The following is a 21,461-nucleotide window of genomic DNA, read 5'->3' as shown; positions in this document are numbered from 1 at the left end:
TCCGCCCGGCGGACTCAGTTTTGCTCAGCGGGGATCGATCAGCTGATCCTCGCTGAGCAGGCGGATGACAGGTCCATCTCCGCTTACTTTGCAGAGACAGACCTGTCTATCTCTATACGCTCTACTCTATGGGAGATTGGATGAAAACGGACCGCCTGTTCATTTTCATCCGATCCTATCTGATCCAATCCACCAGACAAATGGAAAATAGGGTTTCCATCCTTCTGGATTTCACGGACAGGATTGGATCGGATAGCAGCGGGTGTCAGTGGACATGTCACCGCTGACATCGGCTCCTCTATAGGGGTGCATGGAGCATCCGATCAGGTCCGCCTGAAAAACTGACAGGTGGACCGGATCGGAAAGCCCATGTGAAAGGGGTCTTACTAAAACCTGGTGGAACCAATTGCCTTCAGAAGTCCCCTAATTAGTAAATAGAGTCCATCTATGTGTAATTTAATCTCAGTATAAATACATCTCTAAAGCCCCGTACACACGAGTCGAAATTCGGCCGGGAATTTTCGTCCAACGACCGATCTGCCGATTTTCGGCTTGTTAGTATGATGCTTCCGACAACCAACTCCGACTTTTCGGCCGAAAAAATTCTGGTGTGCAGGCTATAAAATTTTTGTCCGCCGTCAAAACACGGCCGATTTTCCTGCAGTCAGTACAGATTTTCGGCAGGGAAAAATCTTATGAGCAAGACTGGGCATGCTCAGAGAAGAAAGAACACAAAGAAAGCAAACCAACACATGACATCACTTCTGAAGTAGAATTCTGTTGGTCGCCAAAATTCGTGTGCAGTCTAGGCACATTCCAACCAACAAAACACAACTCTGGACAAAAGATGGATGACCGGTCGGCGGAAATTCGTTGCATGTGTACTAGGCTTAAGGGTCCTTTCACATGACCGCTCCGATCAGATCCGCCTGTCAGTTTTTTAGGCAGATCTGATCGGATGCCCCATGCATCCCTATGGAGTCATGTCCACTGACACCCGCTGCCATCCGCATCCGATACTGTCCGTGAAATCCAGAAGGATGGTAACCCTATTTTCCATCTGTCTGGCGGATCGTATGGGATCGGATGAGAGCGGACAGGTGGTCCGTTCTCATCCGATTCCCCCATAGAGATGCATGGGGCTCTGACCCCTCCCTCTCCGCACACAGAGCGGAGAGGGAGCTGTCACCTTCCTGCTCAGCGGGGATCTGTGTATCGATCCCCCGCTGAGCAGCACAAATCACCCTACGGAGGCGGACCATGTAAAAGGACCCTTACAGAGGTTTGTTAGAGAACCTTAGTGAACAAACAGCATCATGAAGGCCAAGCAACACACCAGACAGGTCAGGGATAAAGTTGTGGAGAAGTTTAAAGCAGGGTTAGGTTATAAAACAATATCCCAAGCTTTGACCATCTCATGGAACACTGTTCAATCCATTATCTGAAAATGGAAAGAGAATGGCACAACTGCAAACCTACCAAGACATGGCCGTCCACCTAAACTGACAGGCAGGGCAAGGAGAGCATCAATCAGAGAAGCAGCCAAGAGGCCAATGGTAACTCTGGAGGAGCTGCAGAGATCCACAGCTCAGAGGGGAGAATCTGTCCACAGGACAACTATTAGTTGTGCACTCCACAAATCTGCCCTTTATGGAAGAGTGGCAAGAAGAAAGCCATAAAAAGTCCCCTTTGCAGTTTGTGAGAAGCCATGTGGGGGACACAGCAAACATATGGAATAAGGTGCTCTGGTCTGATGAGACCAAAATTGAACTTTGTGGCCTAAAAGCAAAATGCTATGTGTGGCGGAAAACTAACACTGCAAATCACCTTTGCCCTTGAATGTAAATCAGTGACTTTTTCTAGGCTGACATTACGTCATCAAAAAAAAAGTGAGAACAGTATCAAATATGGCCCCAAGTAGGCACAAAAGGAGTAAACTAGTATCCACCCTATTCTACTATTTGAAACAATATAATGACTTAGCCTGTTTATTTACTATTTCATCCAGAGTCCATAAATTGTGCAAAAAGTACACTTTAACAGCGTCTGCAACCTCTCCTTTTGGCCGGTTCTGGAGAACATCCCCCCAATGAGCATGTAAGAAAAAAGCACAGAAGACGGGGAGAGGAAGCATCATTGTCTAAGCGTACTAAGAATGCAGAAACAACAGTATGGCAATAAGGCAGTAAGTATTGCACACATACAAAAAGCTGATACTACAAATGAATAACAAATCTGTGGAGTATCAGCAGGTGGAAGCTGTGATGGTGAGTACCGTCACAGAAGCAGCTTCAGTATCTTCAAAGAAGGCATGATGATGCAAAAGAGAGAGGCTCACCACTCTCAATGTAGTATTACATTGAGCGATGGATAAAGTATGTATATAATGCACTCACCTGTAGAGATCAGGCAAAACTCAAAAGATCCAGTAGATGGCGCCCTTCTATTGCTCTCCAACAGGGGGCACACGGTGGGTTTATAGAGAACTTCTACTGGTGGATAACCTCAAAATTTAGGAACAGTGCAGGATAACTGGAGTACCAAAACAGGACTGAGTGCGCTGCTCTTATTGTAGTATTTATTAGAGACCAAAAAGAAAAAATGAAACACTAATGCATGTAACAGATAAAAAAGTAATGCATTATTCAAAAAGTCCAGCAGGTGGCGACCTTCTATTGGTCTTAATTCAAAGGCACATGGATGGAGATGGAGAGCTATTACTTGAAAACTTGAAGCAAGCTGCTCTTTTTGGTCTATAATAAATGGTAAATTAAGAGTGGCGCTCTCTCCCTGTCCTGTTTTGTTAGTCCAGTTATCCTGCACTGTTCCTGTTTTTTGAGGTTATCCTCCAGTAGAAGCTCCCTATTCATCCACCTTGTGCTTCTCATTGGGGACCAATAGAAAGTCGCCATCTACTGGATTTTTAGAATAATGCCCGGTCCCTACCTATTACATGTGAGTGCTTTATATACATCCTTTACCCACCACTTTAAAGTAATACTACACTGAGTGTGGTGGTGGTGATCCTCTCTCTTTTATTTTTATTTCACATGCCTGGAAACACTGAAGTACCAGTTGATGCTCCACAGATTTATTATCAATATGCCCTATCAGGTTTTTGTATGAGAGTGCGAATACTTACTGTACTGCCCTATTGCCATCTTGTTGTTTCCATGTTCTGACTATGCAATAGACAGTGGGGCTTTCTCTCCCTCTCGTCTGTGCTTTTTTTCTTACAATGATATGATGTCATCTGTCTGCTGCAGGCATGAGGAGGCAATTCTTCACTCTACTCACCTGCAGTGATCAGACTGTACATTGTAACTTTGCAATCAGTCACAGGGGGAAAGGCTGCAGCAGAGGAAGATCTGTGTCAGACATTTGTAAACACAGTCAAGGACTGCACAGGCACCAGAATTCCTCTGCTCCGTCCATCCTCGTTTACCATTGCTGCATTCTAGGTCAGCATTTTGCTCACTGGATGGAGTTGATGATGCTGATTTACTACCTGGAGGTTTGTGGCTGTGCACTGTGGAAAGTCCGAGTATATCATTGGACTGGCCATACAGAATTACACATCCTTTGGCATTTAAACAGAGTATATATATATATATATATATATATATATATACCGGTGTATATATATAATATATATATATATATATATATATATATATATATATATATATATATTAGTGATCGATCAATATCGTTTTTTTAATGCTGATACCAATACTGATATTTTGGTCATCAGATATCGGTATCGACCAATATCGGCCGGTATTTTCAGACATGTAAAAAAAATGTATTTATTTATTTTTATATTTTTTTACCAGGTACTGTGGTGGAGGGATTTGGGGGTCTAAAAAAAAAACCCCAAACCCTTCCTCTGCACTTAAAAGCATTTCAAACAGCCAAGTTTGGCTGTTTTGAATGCTGTCATTTTTTTTAATCTGGCGCCAGTACCCGGAAGTGATGTCATGACATCACTTCCGGGTTTTTACATGGAGACCCAATCAGAGCCGAATGCGGCTTTGATCAGGTCTTCTCTTCGGCAGCTGTGGAGGTTTGCCATTCAGGTCAAAGAGTTCATTCTTTGTTTCATCAATCCAGATCATTTTGTTTCTCATGGTCGAAGTCCTTCAGGTGCCTTGTGGCAAACTCCAAGCGGGTTGCCATGTGCCTTTTTGCTGAGGAGCGGCTTCCAATCAACTGAATTTACCAGAGGGGAACTCCAAACAAGTTGTAGAAACATCTCAAGGATGATCAGTGGAAACAGGATGCACCTGAGCTCAATTTTGAGTATCATGGCAAAGGCTGTGAATACATTTGTACATGTGACTTTTTTTTTTTTTTCATTTTTTTTTTTTTTTTATAAATTTGCAAAGATTTTAAACAATCTTCTTTCGTGTTGTTTTTATGGGGCATTGTTTGTAGAATTATGAGGAAAATAATGAATTTAATCCATTTTGGAATAAGGCTGTAACATAACAAAATAAGGAAAAAGTAAAGCGCTGGGAATACTTTCCGGATGCAGTATGTAAATGTGTATATATATATATATATATATATATATGTATATGTATGTATATATATATATATGTTGTTGTGTATATATATCAATTTGTTTAGGCATTTGCCTGGAGTTTCTCCTTAAAGTATGTATGTAAATATGTAAACCCAAATACAAAAATTTCATTTTTTCCCATTTTCATTACGTTAATGTAATTTCAAAAGTAATATTCAATATGTATTAAATCTCCATCTTTTAGTTAAATAATACCTGGTTATCCTGTCATGAAGGTCCCTGTTCAGGCACTTCCTATTATGGGTTGACAACTCTCTCTCTCTGTCTCCTAATTGCTATCCTACATTGTTATCCTGTCACACAAGCTTCTGATGTACACTGCAGGTGTCCATTGCTACTCACATTACCTAGGCAGGGGCTACGGTCAGTTAGGGTTAAATTTGCTTTTGAGGGTCTATTTATGAAAAAAAATATTTGCTGTGCCAATATCTCATCTCATACATTCGCACAGGCACTATGATTAATCTACATAATTTGTTCAATTTGTTTATTTCTTATGATCATTAGCTCCATCTAGTGACCATAATGCAGTATTTTCTTACATTGAGGTGTTTCAGCAACATACTGCATCATAGCCACTAGGTGGAGCTGACATTCACAGGAAATAAACATACTGTATTAGGAAGAATATGGGGATTATTGGTGACAGCTGTGTGAATGAGACATTCACACAGCAATTTTGTTTTATAACAATCCCTAAGAAGAGCTCCAGACTTCTTCTTTCTGGGATACAATGGGGCTTATGGTATCTCATATGCTATAAAACATAACAGATACACAAGGCATTGTGACAGGCAAACTGTTTCTCTCCATTTAACTAGGCTGTTTGAGTATCGTGGAAGAGTGTCACCGGCTCCTCGAGCAGTTCCAGTAAAACGTCCACGTGTGACAGTCCCTCTGGTACGACGGGTAAAATCAGCTCTACCAGTCAAGCTCCTCGCAAGATCGACAGCCATCACAGGGAGTGCAGCCAAGTTAAGATGTAAGTACGAATTTAGTTCTGGGAAAGAAAATAAATGCAACAATAAGACTACTATTTTGTTTTTTTTTAAACTTCTGTTACTTAAAATCCTTCTTTTCAAATTCCCATATTCCCTGCACTCTAGCTGAAATATCACATCAGGCGGGGTGATGTGGGAGTATGTGCAGGGGTTATAGAGATGGGAAAGAAAGAAGCAGGGATGGCACTACTGACACAAGCGGCCCCATGTGAGGGAAGTACTAACTCACAAATTATTATTTACATACAGTATTCTTAACAAGCAGTAAAACAGCTCCAAATCAAGCTCCACTCATCTCTCTAGCTGCTGGTACTGTGAAGTAATTCATTCTCAAAGATCCCAAAGGCTCATGTCAGATGGGCGACTGCTGATAATGACTATGACACTGGTAATTGGTCTGAATGAGAGAAAGGGGGGGAAGGGAAGTGCCGCTTCTTTCTTTTATCAATTGATCTGAATCACCAGTGGCAGAATCGCTAACAGCTGATGAGGTAAGTGATTCCATAGGAACAGACAGGCAGCCTATTAGGCTATATTTACACCTAAGCATTTTTTGCACATGTTTACGAAACGCGCTCATGACAGTGGGGTGGCATTCATTTTTAAAGGCACTCCAAACATGCAAATATAAACACATTTTTTCACACAAATTGTGCAAAGTTCGACACCCAAAAAAGTGCTTAAGCTACTTTGGCACATTTGTGATGCATAGGACTGTCCTATGTGTAGCATAAAAAATGCACAAAAAACCTTGCAAAAACATCAATTAATGAGACGCTAGGTGTAAACCTAGCCTGACTGTGCTGATTTTGTCATTTGTCGCAGGAGCTGTTTGACATAAGCCTTAAAAGAAAAGCAAGGGTTTTATTTATTTTTTAAGAATTATACTTACCTAGCTGGATGCAGCATCAGACCGATGCTGCATCTGTCCCCCGCTGGCTCAGAGAACACTGAGAACAGAGAGATCAAACACCACTGATCACTTGGTTTTTAGTGTTCCCTGAGCAGAGAGCTGCTGTCAGTCACTGCTCTATGCTCTATCCCTCACGGACCCCCCCCCTCGCGATCGTCCGTTACACCGGAAGAAAGGCAGGCGGCTAATGTAAACAAAGCCGCCTGTCATTCTTCCCTGTGTAAGAATGGAGATCAGACGGTTCTACTATGTAGGACCGTTGATCTCTGTTCTTACACTAGTAGCCACAGCCAATCACAGTTATAAACACGCCCCTAGGACACACTTAACCCCTCCCTCTCCAATACAGTTAACTCCTTCACTGCCAGTGTCATTTTTACAGTAACAGTATATATATATAGCACTGATTACTGCAGTAATGTCACTGGTAGCCCCAAAAGTCTCAAAAATGTCAGTCAAGGGTCCGATCTGTCCGCCGAAATGTCGCAGTCCCACAAAAAAAATCGCAGATCGCCACCATTAAAAACAACAAAAATGACAAAAATCTTTCCCTTTGTTAGTAAACGCGATAACTTTTGCGCAAACCAATCAAAATACACTTTTTGCGATTTTTTTTTTACCAAACATATGTAGCATAAAACAAATTGGGCGAAAATGTTAAAAAATTTTGATTATTACATTTTTTTTGGGAATTTCATATAAAAAAAATGTGAAAAATATTGTTATTTTTGCAAAATTGACGCTCTTTTTTTGTTTATAGCGCATGATCAAAAAATCGCACAGGTGATCAAATACCACCAAAAGAAAGCTCTGTTTGTGGGAAAAAAAGGACGTCAAATTCGTTTAGGTACAGCATCGCACGACCGTGCAATTGTCCGTTAAAGTCACTCAGTGCCGAATCGCAAAATAGGCCCTGGTCAGGAAGGGGGTAAAATCTTCCGGGGCTTAAGTGGTTAAAGCTGAACTCTAGGAAAATAGACACCTACGCAGTGGGTCTTCCTTCCTAACTAGGGTTACCTGTTAATTTTGTCTAAGGGATGATGAATAAGATGATAGAAGTACTCTTTGTATTCCTTACTTTCTTGGCAGCCAATGTTCTTCTTCATTGTTTGTCTATTATCTATGTCGATGTAGAATATGGGTGTCCCTCTACATCTTCCTGTATAATGCTGGATTGTTGGTCCTGCATAGTACAGAAAGATGTCAGAAAGCTGTGACAAGTGGCTTCAGCACCGCAGTTACGTGAATTAGTGGAAGCCTGAATGAACGAGGGATATGGTAAGGATATCACCTTATTCATCATCCTCTGGATAAAATGAGCAGTTAAACTTTGTAGTATAGATAGGACTTTTATGAATATCTCCACCATTCAAAGCAGATTAATCCTGTTAGCATACATTTTACCCTTGGATTGGTGACAGACATTCTTTGATCTAAAGCAGCGGTTTCCAAACTGTGGCCCGTGGGCCTAATGCGGCCCTTTGCTTGCCTTTGTCCAGCCCTTAGTGGGCCTATCCCTCACAATGATATGAGGAAATTTTCCACCCACTGACACCAACAATGAGGCACCATTTTTTCCACTAACACCAACAGTTGGGCACAATTCCTTCAATGGACACCAACAATGGGGCACTCTTCCTCCCATTACTACCAATAATGAGGTACTATTCCTCCTCCTACTGCCCACTAATCAATTGTTTTACTTCCACTTACTACTACCAAGCCTGAGGCATTTCCTACTCCCACTGGCCACAGTCTGCCCCCCAAGTCCAAAGGACAGTAAACTGACCCTTTATTTGGAAACCTTTGAGATGTCTGATATATCATGCTTTATTGTGTTTTTTTTTCTTCTGGATCCCCCGTGTGTATAGGATTGTATATATAGAGGTTTTCTATTTGTGTTTTTTTTTTTTTTTTTTTTGGGGGGGGGGGTTCTATGTTGGTTGAACTAGATGGATTTGTGTCTTTTTTTCAACCAGATTAACTATGAAACTATAGGTTTATAGTTTTTTAAATGACAATGGCATGATGAGATTCTATTTTTCTTTGTAGTAAGAAGCAACGAGATTCAAACCATTAAGTCAGAGCTCACACAAATCAAGACAAACATTGATGCTCTGCTTGGAAGGTTGGAGCAGATAACCGATGAACAGAAGTCATGCGCAGGTTAGTTGATGAAGAATGGGGCTTAGCATTAAGCCATTGGTTTACATGAAAATGTTCAGCTCAGGCTTCTTATTAGTAGGTTCTATATCATGCTTATTTGGAGAATTTTAGGGCGAGATTTGGGAAAATTTTAGAATGTATTGTGCCTCTGATGTCACAATCTATGGTCCCTTAAGGGCTCCTGATAATGACATATTGGCATGGGTACCAAAATGGAATCTGGCTTTGCTCACATTCCTTGCCAGGGTCTGAACTCATAATCTAGTAGTTGATAGATCATGGAAAAAGACTATATTGTATGAAATAGATGAGCCCAGTTAGAACTCCGCTTTCTAAAGACAATCAGTGGCCAAGAATTTGTAATGATCAAAATCTCCACACCTGACTTATTATAAAAGCAGAGGCTTAGCTCTCAGAGATGATTTTTCATTATTCACTTCAGAGAAGAAGATTCAAGCTATAAGGCCGTCCTAGCTCCTGTAAAGCTCAGTGCTGATAAAAGATGCTCAGAAATATCTTATCAGTGTTGTCAGGATTACACAAAAGATAGCTAAAAGTTTTTATAATTGAAAGTTTGACACTCATTCAGCAGCCCAGACTGAGTGTCAGTTATAAGACAAGGGATAGGGCAACCTCCATAGGGGTGGGTCCAACAGTCTGACACTCAGCTGACAGTTCTGCCCCAACAGGGAGAGAATACAACTTGAAACAGCATACACCTATCCAGAGGGTTCTGGCTGCATTATTATAGCAGCCTAAAGTCTGACTAAAAGTTATCCTTTGCTGTTGGTTAAAGTGGGGAAGGTTTACAATTTCTTTCACTTTTTCATTTATATCCATATCCCTTTTGGAAGACTTTATTTCTTTTCTCATTTTGTGACCAAATGGGATGTATGATCTCCAGCAGGGACACAGAGAACAGTAAAAATCTTTATTTATGCTAAGACATTTATACAACCCAAAAAAAAAAAACCCAAACACCATTACAAATCCGCAAGACATTCAGCTGTTTATTGAGAGAAAAAAAGAAAAGAAAAAAAAAAAGGAGAAGGGGGGGGGCGTCCATAAATCTCTAACACAGCACAGTAAGGTAAAGATTCCTGAATACACAGTGAGCAAAAGTCAAATGTCAAAATTGCCTCCCTTTCATGAAATAGGAGACCGTTAACTCCAATTCACTGTTATGATAGATCCATTCCCATTTGCCATAGAACTCTTCTAGTCTTTTACTGTAAGTACAAAGCCATTTCTTGTCTTCCATAATTTCGTTGACCTGTTTCACCCAATGTTCTATAGTAGGCACTTTAGTAGCATTTTACAAGAGGCAGGAATTAGCTGCATCCAACAGGTGTGGGACTATACTTTTCTTAATTGCCCTGATAGAACTTTGGGTGCCATGAAAGAGGCACTGCACAGGATCATCCTGAATCGAGACCGTGGTTAGTTATTTTATTAAATTCCTGAGCTCTACCCAGAGTGGCCTGATCTTGGGACACTCCCACCAAAAATGGGTATGGGATCCCTGTAGCCCGCAACCCCGGCAACATCTATCTGAGACTGAAGGGTATGCAAATATAGTTCATATTCCTATCGCACACCTTCCTGGTTTGTAGGCTCGTGTGTACTGGGTGCTGAAGCGATCACCAGTTGGCAACTGGATCGGTTACAAGTAGATACATATTCGCCAGCACACCAAGGATCTTGCAAAAACTTTATTCAAGATAAGATCAAATCAGAAAAATATAGTGCAACGTTTCGGAGCCGCACAGGACCCCTTCGTCAGGCATGTGATCATCCTGTGCGGCTCCGAAACGTTGCACTATGTTTTTCTGATGTGATCTTATCTTGAATAAAGTTTTTGGACTGCTTTTGCAAGATCCTTGGTGTGCTGGCGAATATGTATCTACAGGTATGCAAATATCTCCGATACCCTGTACCACCTAGACAGGAATTTTTAATTAGTCTCCTATATTTTAGTACATATCAAAGATGTATGTGCCAATCTCAGCATATTCCATTTCTGTAGATCTGTGAAATTGGGTTTTAAGAGTGGAGATTCATGTTACACATGCCTATTCTCAACTGGCTCCCTGTAGGTTTTTATTTCTTTACAGATGTTAGAAAAGTAAAGGAGCAATTTAATGCATGTACTATTTCTCCATTTCTGATTGAATCGGTTCAATTCCATGGCAGGTCTTAACTGTCCTGTACTCATGGCAGAGCTTTTCCTTCTTGGTGTCTTGGTGACCAAACACTTGTCAAGCTTGACATCCAAACTACCTTTCTTGCTTGGGAAAAAAAAGGAGAGGTTGGAAACGGCGCTACCTGGTATTATAGATGTGCCAAGATGCTACACAAAGTGATCTTATCATAAAACATATAAATGGTGAGACAATATATAATAATAAGGTGCAGAGTGCAAAAACGCAGAAACAAAATCGCAGAGACAATAAATGGGCTAAATGTGATACGCCCCAGAACGTAGAGTACCGCCTTATGTATGTTTCGTCATTGGACTTCTACTGGAGCAGTAGTATTTTTTGTATAGGGGGCCCCTCTCTCCCTCTTTTTTCTTCACTATACCATTTATTGGCACTTTTTTTTGATTTTTTTATCACTCAAAATTCTGGTGCACATCCTTGTTCTGAAACATTCTGTTACACTTCCCAAAAAAATGTATATTTTTTGCACTTAGTGATATTAGCTTTATTTTCTCATAGCACTTCAAGCATTTCTGGGGAGTATCACATTTAGCCCATTTTTTGTCTCTGCAATTTTGTTTCTGCGTTTTTTTGCACTCTGCACCTTATTATTATATATATTGTCTCTTCATTTATATGTTTTATGATAAGATCACTTTTTAGCATCTTGGCACATCTATAATCCTAGGTAGCGCTGTTTCCAACCTCTCCTTTTTTTCCCAAACATTGTTGGCTCCTAATTTTTTATGGGCTGGTTGGTAGCAGCTTCTACACCTATATACATTTGTCTCCATCACTCCATAGCGCTGGTCACCCCCCATTCATACCCATTACCTTTGTTGCTGACCTTCTTCATTTAATGAATTAGTAAAGAGAAAAACATAATGATATTTGGATTCCCAATGAAGCTCCATGACAAAATACATTCAGCCTTGTATGGTACATAGGGAGCTTGTATGGCTCCTCGGGGGAACCTTTACAATAGGAGGGTCAGTATCTCATATGTAATGTACAGAACCCCCCAATATTCAATGATGTGACTGTTCCCAGGTGTCTTCTTTCTTCCTCCAGCCATAACATCCAGGAAGAAGTCTGACTGCAGCCGAAGTGAATTCTCCCAGGACGACAGCACATCAGAAGCTGGAGACACAGTCACAGATGAACCTCTAAATGGAGATGACGGAGATGATCTTACACAGGATGACTGCACGGATGATCTAGTATGAAATGTAGGTGCCACTTCATTCTAAGTATATAAGGTTTCTTTTCCCACACAGCATAAGCAGACTTTGGCTGCCTTTGCTTGTTGAATTGCATAGGGAACCTTGCTGTCAATGTACATAGACAAGCTTAGAGATTCAATCACAACTGTGCTTCCAAACTGCAGTCCAATAATGTTTTTATTTTCACCAAAATAAAAAGAGGTTTTAGTAATGCAGGCATTTTTAGTTAGATAAAAGTAACATATTTCCACACGTATGTGTGAACCACTTTACTGGACACTGGACAGATCATATGTAATGCTTTCTAGGTTCAAACACCCATTCCACATTGCATGGCCCAGATGGTGACACTATTGTATACTATGTGATTCTGTCCAGATAAAAATTACCATTCCATATTGTAAAGCCAAGATGGTCACCCCAATGTTCACTATGCAATTCTGTTCGGATTCAAACACCCGTTAGACAGTGCATAGCCAAGATGGTGACACCACTATACACTATGCTGTCCAGATTTAAACCTCTTTTTCACATGACATAGCAATGATGGTGACACTACTATACACTATGTAACTGTATCCATATTCAAACACCCTTTCCACATTGCATAGTCAAGATGGTGACACTGCTTTACATTATGTAATCCTGTTCAGATTCAAACACCCCTTCCACATTGCAAAGTCAAGATGGTGACACCATTGTACACAATGGAATTCTGTTCAGATTCAAACATCTTTTTCACATTATATAGCCAAGATGGTGACATCACCATACACTACGTAATTGTATCCTATTCAAATACCCTTTCCCCATTGCATAAACAAGATAGTGAGATCACTGTATATAGGGGACTGTTACTAAAATGGGGTACACACTAGTAGAAAATCTGCTGAAAATTCCCATCCAAGGTAAAATCGTACGATTTTCGGCTAGTGTGTACACAACTTAGGAAGTAAGAGGAAATCCCTCCAAATTGAGGGAAGCCCAGGGTGTCACCAGGGTCACCAGAATTAGTGTCCCCATTGGAAGATTTCCCCTCAATTACTGTTCTGATGTCAACCCAAAATTTTCTTTTACTTTGTCTTTTGATGATAAAATAGAGAGGGTCAATTCCCCTATCAGAAGCACAGACAGCAATAATAACCGAATAGGTGTTCTAATCCCTCTCTACTCTATCCAAAACTAAAAAAAAAAAAAGTTTTTCCTTTAATATTTGAAATACACTTTAAAAAATACAATAAAGAAGTAAAAATGTTTAAAATTTTAAAATTAAAAAATATAAAAACATATACCAAGATCACTTTAATGTTTTTATACATAACTAAAAAAATTATTTGTTTTATATAGTTAGAGCCTGGAATTCCATGCACAGTATGTAGGCCGGTGTTGTATGAAATGAACGGGCCGTAGAGTCTTTCCGTGCCAAGCTCCTATTTAGCCTTCCCCGGTCAGCAGTGCGGTTAAAAAACATGCACTATATAACTGATTGTAGCTGACAGAAAAGTTATGATTACTTCCAGTGAAAGCCCATTTTGTTCCATTAGAAACAATAACACATATTTTTCAAGTATAATTATTTTCTAAGAAACCTCATTGTGTGTTTTACTCGGCATAATGAAGTCTCATTGTGTGGGAAACAAGTAGGCTGTTTTTTTTTTTTCTGCACTGAAAAATAAGCACTTATACATTATTACGCAGACTACTTATACTAGAGAAAAACATAGAGGTGTTTGTATCCTGTGGCACAAAACAATAATTTAAGGTTTTCCTTAAAGTGCTTATTGCCCTTAACTATTTTGCTTCCAAGAGCCGTTTTTGCATTTTTAAAAAAAATAATAATTTTAGGCCTTAAGAATATTTAAACCCCCTCCCCCAAACATGATATATTTTGCGAAAGCAGAGACCCTGGAGAATAAAATGGTGATAGTTCCAATTTTTCATGTCACACAATATTAGCACAATGGTTTATCAAGCACTAAATGTTAGCAAAAAATACACTAAAGTTGATTTTATTATTTATTTGTAAAATATAAAAGAAAAGGTTGCACAGAGTAATTACCCAACTTGTCAAGCCTTAAGACTACGTGTGCCTGTAGAATAGCAACAAACTTTGGTACCACAAATTTTCCAAAAGTAACGCTTTAAAAGCCCCTACAGGTCATCAGTTTAGAGGTAACCACCATTAATTATTGCCCTCACTCATGTATGTGTGACAATATGTAACTTGCGTGGCACAATTTACATTTTCATGTATAAGATTCATAGGACCCATGTGTTTACATTCATATATGCATTTATGTGGGGTTTAAGTGCCCAAGTGTATCTTTAATTTTACCAAACTTTATTTTTTATCACAAAGGGGGGAAAGTCCCATATGTGATACTATTTTGGTGTGGGAAGTTCTCTTTAATGAGATATCAGGGGTCTTTTAGACCTGGTTATCTCTCTCGTAGACATTGAGATATTAGACAGCTGTTAATAAAAGCACCACAGTCCCTGGCTGTTTGTCATATTTTTTTATATATATATATATATATATATATATATATATATTTTACAGTATATACACTATACTACTAAAAGTACAGTAAAACCTTGGATTGCGAGCATAATTTGTTTTGGAAACATGCTTGTAATCCAAAGCACTCTTATATCAAAGCAAATTTCCCCATAAGAAATAATGGAAACTCAGATGATTCGTTCCACAAGTCCTTCAGTTTATAGTCTATATACAAAGATTATAGCAATGTGATAGGTTGTGTAACCATAAAATGTCCATCCACAATATGCAGCCTTCCCAGGGGGATTAGAAGCAAAATATAGCAGAGCTACAGAATATAAGAGAGATGAGAGGCACCTCTAAGTGTAGCAATATTTTTACATTTAATGAAGGTTCAACATTTAGCAACTCACATGGTTGATGATTAAAATAGGCACACCTAAGTATGCAGGCATCCGGGGTAAAGCTGTCCACATAGACCATCTTCTGAACCACCGGCTCTCACCACTGTCAGTCTGCAATCGTGACCGGGAAGAATAGCCTGCAGTAGAGTGATCTGAAAGTGAGGCTTTGAATCACTCGTGGAGCGCAGGGGGGAAGGGATGATGAAGATGGCTGTGCAGAGAATGGTCTATGTGGACAGCTTTACCCCGGATGCCTGCATACTTAGATGTGCCTGTTTTAATCATCAACCATGTGAGTTGCTAAATATTGAACCTTCATTAAATGTAACCATATTGCTACACTTAGAGGCTCCTCTCTTCTTTTTTATACATGACGCTACTTGTATATCAAGACATCGCTTGTATATCAAGTCAAGATTTATTTAAAAAATGTGCTTGTCTTGCAAAGTGCTCTCAAACCAAGTTACTCGCAAACCAAGGTTTTACTGTAGTACTACTACTACTACTAAAAGTAGTAAAAGCCTTAACACGCACATGAACTTTAATGGCATCCTAGTCTTAGTCCTTAGGGTTTAATATTGAGTTGGCCCACCCTTTGCAGCTATAAATTGCAGGATGGATCTTCCAGCATGACCCAAAACATGCTGCCAAGGCAACAAAGGAGTGGCTCAAGGAGAAGCCCATTAAGGTCATGGAGTGGCCTAGCCAGTCTCCAGAGCTTAATCCTATAGAAAATGTATCGAGGGAGCTGAAACTTCGAGTTGTCAAGTGACAGCAAGAAAACTTTAAGGGTTTAGAGAAGATCTGTAAAAAAGAGTCGACCTAAATCCCCTTTGCTTGGAAATCAAATACTTATTTTACTCACTGAGCTGTAACTCAATTGATAACATTTGTATCATGTGTTTTTTCTGGATTTTTGGTTGATATTTTGCCTCTATCATTTAAAATACACCTATGGTAACAATTGTAGACCCTTAATTTATTTGTAAGTGGGCAAACGTACAAAATCTGCAGGGTATCAAATAATTATTTTATCCACTGTATATATAAATCTCTAAAAAGCAAAAAAAAAAAAGTATGATTCAGTTTCATGTCTATTTTCTTTTTTTTTTTAGCTTTATTACAGAGTTTGTGATCTCTAGAGGGATCTACCCCATGGATTTGTAAAAGGACTATAAACTAAAAGGTTGCAATTTGCCTCCACGGGACACCAGAGCATCAATTTTGCAGGTTTAAAAATCACAAATCATTATTTATCATTTTATAACATAAGAGACAGTGGCCGGCCTGGTGAAGGAAAAATACTATAGTACACCACACTGGCTGAAAAACCACAGGGGAACTTTGTCTGAGGAAACCATAGAAGCTGCATAATGTCCAAGAAGGAGTCATCTGATGTTCCTCACGCAATGGAATGGCTGAGCAAACAGCTGAACACATTCTAGATTTTAACATGTTAGATGGGGATTTCCCATTTAGGGCTCTGAAGTGGGTAAACAGGGTTCTGGCAACATTATTATTTTGTGAAGTATGTGTTACCTTGTCTTTATCATGTGGAAACATGCAATGGTTCATGAGAAGACATCCTAAGCAATTTAAGCCCAAAAAATTGTTATGCAACATCTGCAGGCAACAAATAATGCTGATCAGGGAACTGAAATGTTAACCAGAAAAAAAAATGCCACAGTGGCTAAAGTGGACCTGTCATTACAGAAATTGTTGGAAGGAGAAACTGGCCGAGACATTCTAAAGGTATAGTGGCACCTTCCCCTATAAGGAAAAATTTGGAAAAAAAAAAAGAATCCAGACCTACCGGGTAGGTAGATCTGGAAGGAGGGGATTTAAATGTGCCTCTCAAAAGAAAATGAAATAAGATAGATACAAAAATGTATAAAAAAATAATTTTTTACAAAATGTATTAAATATAGATCATAAAAGTCACATCAAAAAGTAGTCTGTACATTAGATCTATAATAGACATGTATGTATGAATACAAAAAGATCATTGCAATATAGTAATCCCACAGGGGCATTGTATCAATGTATATACATTGCTGGAGCTACGCGTTTCGCTATGGATGCTTCATCAGGGTCCAGCAGATTATAGATATTCACAGTAGATATATGCAAAAGATCTGAGAATAGACAATACACTGAATATAAGCATGCACAAAATACAGATCAAGTAATGAATATAACAGAAAAATATCATCCTAATTCTTAACATATTAATTTACATCTCATATACATATTTTATTCAAGAGTATACATTTTATTCTCGCTATTTTTATGGTCAAGAATAAAATGTATACTCTTGAATAAAATATGTATATGAGATGTGAATTAATATGTTAAGAATTAGGATGATATTTTTCTGTTATATTCATTACTTGATCTGTATTCTGTGCATGTTTATAATTAGTGTATTGTCTATTCTCAGATCTTTTGCATATATCTTTACTGTTAGGGCTACAAGATTGTGGAATTGTCTACCACAAGAGGTGGTTTCTGCGGGTAGTATGGTGGCTTTCAAAAGACTCTTAGACTTACATCTCAAGGATCAGAACATTCAGGGCTATGTGAGATGATTACAGCCACACACACCTACACAGGTTGAACTGGATGGACTATTGTCTTTATTCAACCTCACCTACTATGTAACTATGTAACTATATCTACTGTGAATATTTAAAATTTGCTGGACCCTGATGAAGCATCCATAGCGAAATGCGTAGCTCCAGCAATGTATATACATTGATACAATGCCCCTGTGGGATTACTATATTGCAATGATCTTTTTGTATTCATACATACATGTCTATAATAGATCTAATGTACAGATTACTTTTGGATGTGACTTTTATGATCTATATTTAATACATTTTGTAAAAAATTATTTTTTATACATTTTTGTATCTATCTTATTTCATTTTCTTTTGAGAGGCACATTTAAAGCCCCTCCTTCCAGATCTACTTACCCGGTAGGTCTGGATTCTTTTTTATTTCCAATTGGACCTGTCATTACCATGACTCACATGAATCAATAGGGCACATGCCTTTATTTTTAAATTTCTTAAATTTATTTTGTGTTAAAAGGTACATCTTTCTTGCAATGAATTAAAAAACACTGCTCCCGAGCAGCCTTATACAAAGTGAAGCATGGGAGGCTTGATTGCATGGTCTCTGGCTATCAGGAACATTAAATAAATTGGCATGGTACCGGGGTGCATGTGACCTCCCCTATGTCTATGTAACAGTACTCAGGCATAAGGCACCAATCACCACCCCAAACACTGTTATGTAGGGGGAAGGGGGCATGATGACATCCCTCATCTAAACCAGGATCTCAAGGTCCCCAGTTCTAATCAGACTTTTTGCTAATTTATCAAGCTGATGGCTTAAAGTAAAACTATAGACAACATTTTTATTTAATTTTGGATAGAGTAAGGGAGGGGTATAAACCCTGTCAGTTTTTTTTTTTTTTTGCCATCTGTGTCCCATTGGGGAGATTTCCCTATACTTCCTGTCATACAGCCAAAACAGTAAGTGAGAGGAAATCCCTGAAAATTACGGGAATCCATTGGGGCCCCCAGAACTAGTGTCCCCATTGGAAGATTTCTCCTCTATTACTGTTCTGGGGACAACCCAAAATTTGGGATTTTCTTTTACTTGCACTTTTGATGATAATGGTAAAGAGGACAAATAGAGAGGATGAATCCCCTATCAGGGAAAGAGGTAGCAAAAAAAAACCACACATAAATCATAGGTGTAATCTACCTCTACTCTGTCCAAAACTAAAAAAAAGTTTTGCCTTTAGTTAAATTTTAAACTATTACTATTTAACTATTGGAAGTTGCATGATACAATTTCTACATTTTGCTACTACTCAAACACCTGCCTATCATAGTCGTGCCCCAGGCCGGGCCCGATTGCCTACATATTGTTGCAGTTCTATATTTTTTGGCCTCATTTTGTGATATTTGCTGTTTGTTCATGTTTTGTCGGTATTGCCAAATTGTTGCCCATGTGTTGTAACTATTCCATGTTTGTGGGCCATTTGTTGTCAGGTTTGCCATTTTTTGTCTGCATATTGTCAAATCTGTTTGTTTAGAGAACCATATTACTAACACATTGTTTTACCAAAAGCTGATAAAGATCAGCTTTGGCATTAAAGCTCAATTCCACACAGGACCCGGAAGACAGCGAGAATCACTATAGTATTGGCAGCTACTACCTTGAGCTTCCACAGGATTGGCTAGGTATGGAATATGCTAGCTTACATTGTTCCGAGCTGGACCAATGTAACTGTAGCCACTTTAAATACAAAATAAAATGGGCCAATGTACCTCTGCGGAAAAAGAAAAACACACCTGGAATAAAGATTCAATACGCCTTTAGCATCACAAAGGATTTAGATATATTGCTGGGCTATGAACATAGCAACCAAAAGAGTCATCCATTGCAACCAGAATTTAGCACAGGTGTTTTTGGGTGCAGCTACAACCTCTAAAACACAGTTCTTTGATGCAATAAAATGGTGGCTGTCTACACACAAACACTGACTTCCTGTTGTATGAATGTGAAAAAAAAATAGTAAAAGATGGCTTCAGCTTCTGTTCACCTGTAGAGAACTCCTAAGACACGGTTTTTCCCTTTTCAGGGCTTAATTGTACAGGCGCTGGGATTTGCCCTACGTTACGCCCTTTTCGGGGCTTAATCATAGAGTCCCTATGATTGGCCTTTATGATTAAGCCCTGAATGCATCTGAGAAGTCCTCTACAGGTAAACAGGAGCTTTCACTCATTTTATTTACATTTATGCAACAGGGAGTCAGTGTCTGTGTGCAGACAGCCACCATTTTGTTGAAGTCTACTAGAGCCTGACAAGCTGATCCAGTCTGTCTGGCACCAGTCTATTAAAATCCTGATTCAACTGATACAGAATTGGGTGGCATTCAAGCGGTACTGTTTTAATTGTTTTAGGCTAAAGTTTTTTGCTAGTTACAGGTCACTTTAAACACCATATATTTTATACAAAAAATAAAAAAGATACAAGTTGCGTTGAGAGTGATGAGTAGCCATATATATCAAACAGTCCATAAGTGAAGATGAAAATAGTCTTTGATGTGATGAAACCACTCTCCGTCACCATAGAAAGGTAATAATAACACCACCACCACCACCAAAGGCTGAAATGGTCTCTTACCAGCTCACATTGACCCCATTGTCAGAGGTCAATGACATCTGTGGCTTAATACCCAGCCAAGGTCTTTAAGAGATCAGGGGTCCTCCTATAACTCCACACACCGATAACCCAGCGGTACCATCACAGAAAAACCCAGAATGCAAAACAGCTACAGGCTAAATTATGGGCTGTGGATCACATGTAATTGTATTTTTTTCCAGCTGAGATCCTTTTGTCCTGTCTCCCTGTCTGCTGAAGGGAAGCCACGCATGTCATTTACCTCCGACAATGGGGTCAATGTGAGCTGCTAAGAGACCATTTCAGCCCTTGGTGGTAGTGGTGTTATTATTACCTTTCTATGGTGACGGAGAGTGGTTTCATCACATCAAGGACAGTTTTCATCTTTACTTGTTTGATATATATGAATACTCATCACTCCTAGCGCAGCCTATTTCTTTTTGCATTTTTGCATTGTGTAGATCTCACAAAATAGTTGCTGCTTACTAATTTGAGTTATTTGAATTTACACTAGCGCAGTATTTGTTTCTTTTTATAACCATCAATTTTATGTTTACTTGGACCTATAATTACAATACTTGTCAATTTTTCGAGAGATAAAAATTTTCTAGAGCTAGGTTTCTATTTTTGAGAGATAAAATAGGTAGAATCCCCCATAGGAAATGATTGCATTCGCTGGGTTCGATTTGGCAAATAATACCAAAGGAGTATATGGAAGCTGCCATTGCTGACATGTACTAGCTATTAGTTATTACTGCCCAACAATCATTATTCTAACAGCAAATTCAAGAAATCTAAAGTAATTTAGGGGATGACAAACCCTAAAGCTTGCTCCTTTAAACACAAATCAGCAATGGCAGCTTCCATATTTTTATCCCTAGAGGTTCCCTTTAAAACCTGCACAAATCAAAGCTGAACTTCAGACAAAAGGCTAGCTACAACGATTATGTTCATATAAGCTGCTTTACCTGTCAAAGGATTTATATTTCTGCCCATCCAATTCTGAGATGTACACAGCTCTGCCTCAAAGAACAGAGAAAACGATGACACCACATTCTCGGTTACCATTAGGAATACTGTACAGTGGTGTCATCCCCCCACTACAAGTCTGCAATTGGACAGTGAAAGAGCAGCAGGCTAATTTTGTCATCTCTCTGCTCATTCTGCTCTCCCTTAGCATGTTCCTTGCCAGCATATTTGAATGCAGCACACCTGACTGGTTCCCTGTCCTTTCCCATTCCTCTCCTAGTCTCTGTGTAGCTG

At 39.2% G+C, this 21,461-nt stretch overlaps 1 protein-coding gene across 3 annotated transcripts in view; it reads left to right on the top strand.

The window, feature by feature from the left end:
* Window positions 1-16,701, top strand: part of RALY (RALY heterogeneous nuclear ribonucleoprotein) — a 323,405-nt gene extending 306,704 nt beyond the window's left edge. For 2 of the 3 annotated variants that reach the window (XM_082271197.1, XM_082271195.1), the window contains 4 exons: window positions 5,410-5,570; window positions 8,555-8,668; window positions 11,920-12,098; window positions 16,112-16,701. In XM_082271197.1, the coding sequence (XP_082127323.1) occupies window positions 5,410-5,570; window positions 8,555-8,668; window positions 11,920-12,095 (451 nt within the window). In that variant the 3' untranslated portion in view covers window positions 12,096-12,098; window positions 16,112-16,701. The remainder of the gene's footprint in view (window positions 1-5,409; window positions 5,571-8,554; window positions 8,669-11,919; window positions 12,099-16,111) is intronic. The other variant, XM_082271196.1, reaches the window with a different exon arrangement.
* The last annotated feature ends 4,760 nt before the right edge of the window (window positions 16,702-21,461 follow it).

Source organism: Pelophylax lessonae, assembly GCF_965119305.1.
Source record: "Pelophylax lessonae genome assembly, chromosome: 11".
NCBI classification, from domain to species: Eukaryota; Metazoa; Chordata; class Amphibia; order Anura; family Ranidae; genus Pelophylax; species Pelophylax lessonae.
The sequence above is the reverse complement of the archived record's forward strand: the minus strand, read 5'-3'. Positions and strand labels throughout refer to the sequence as shown.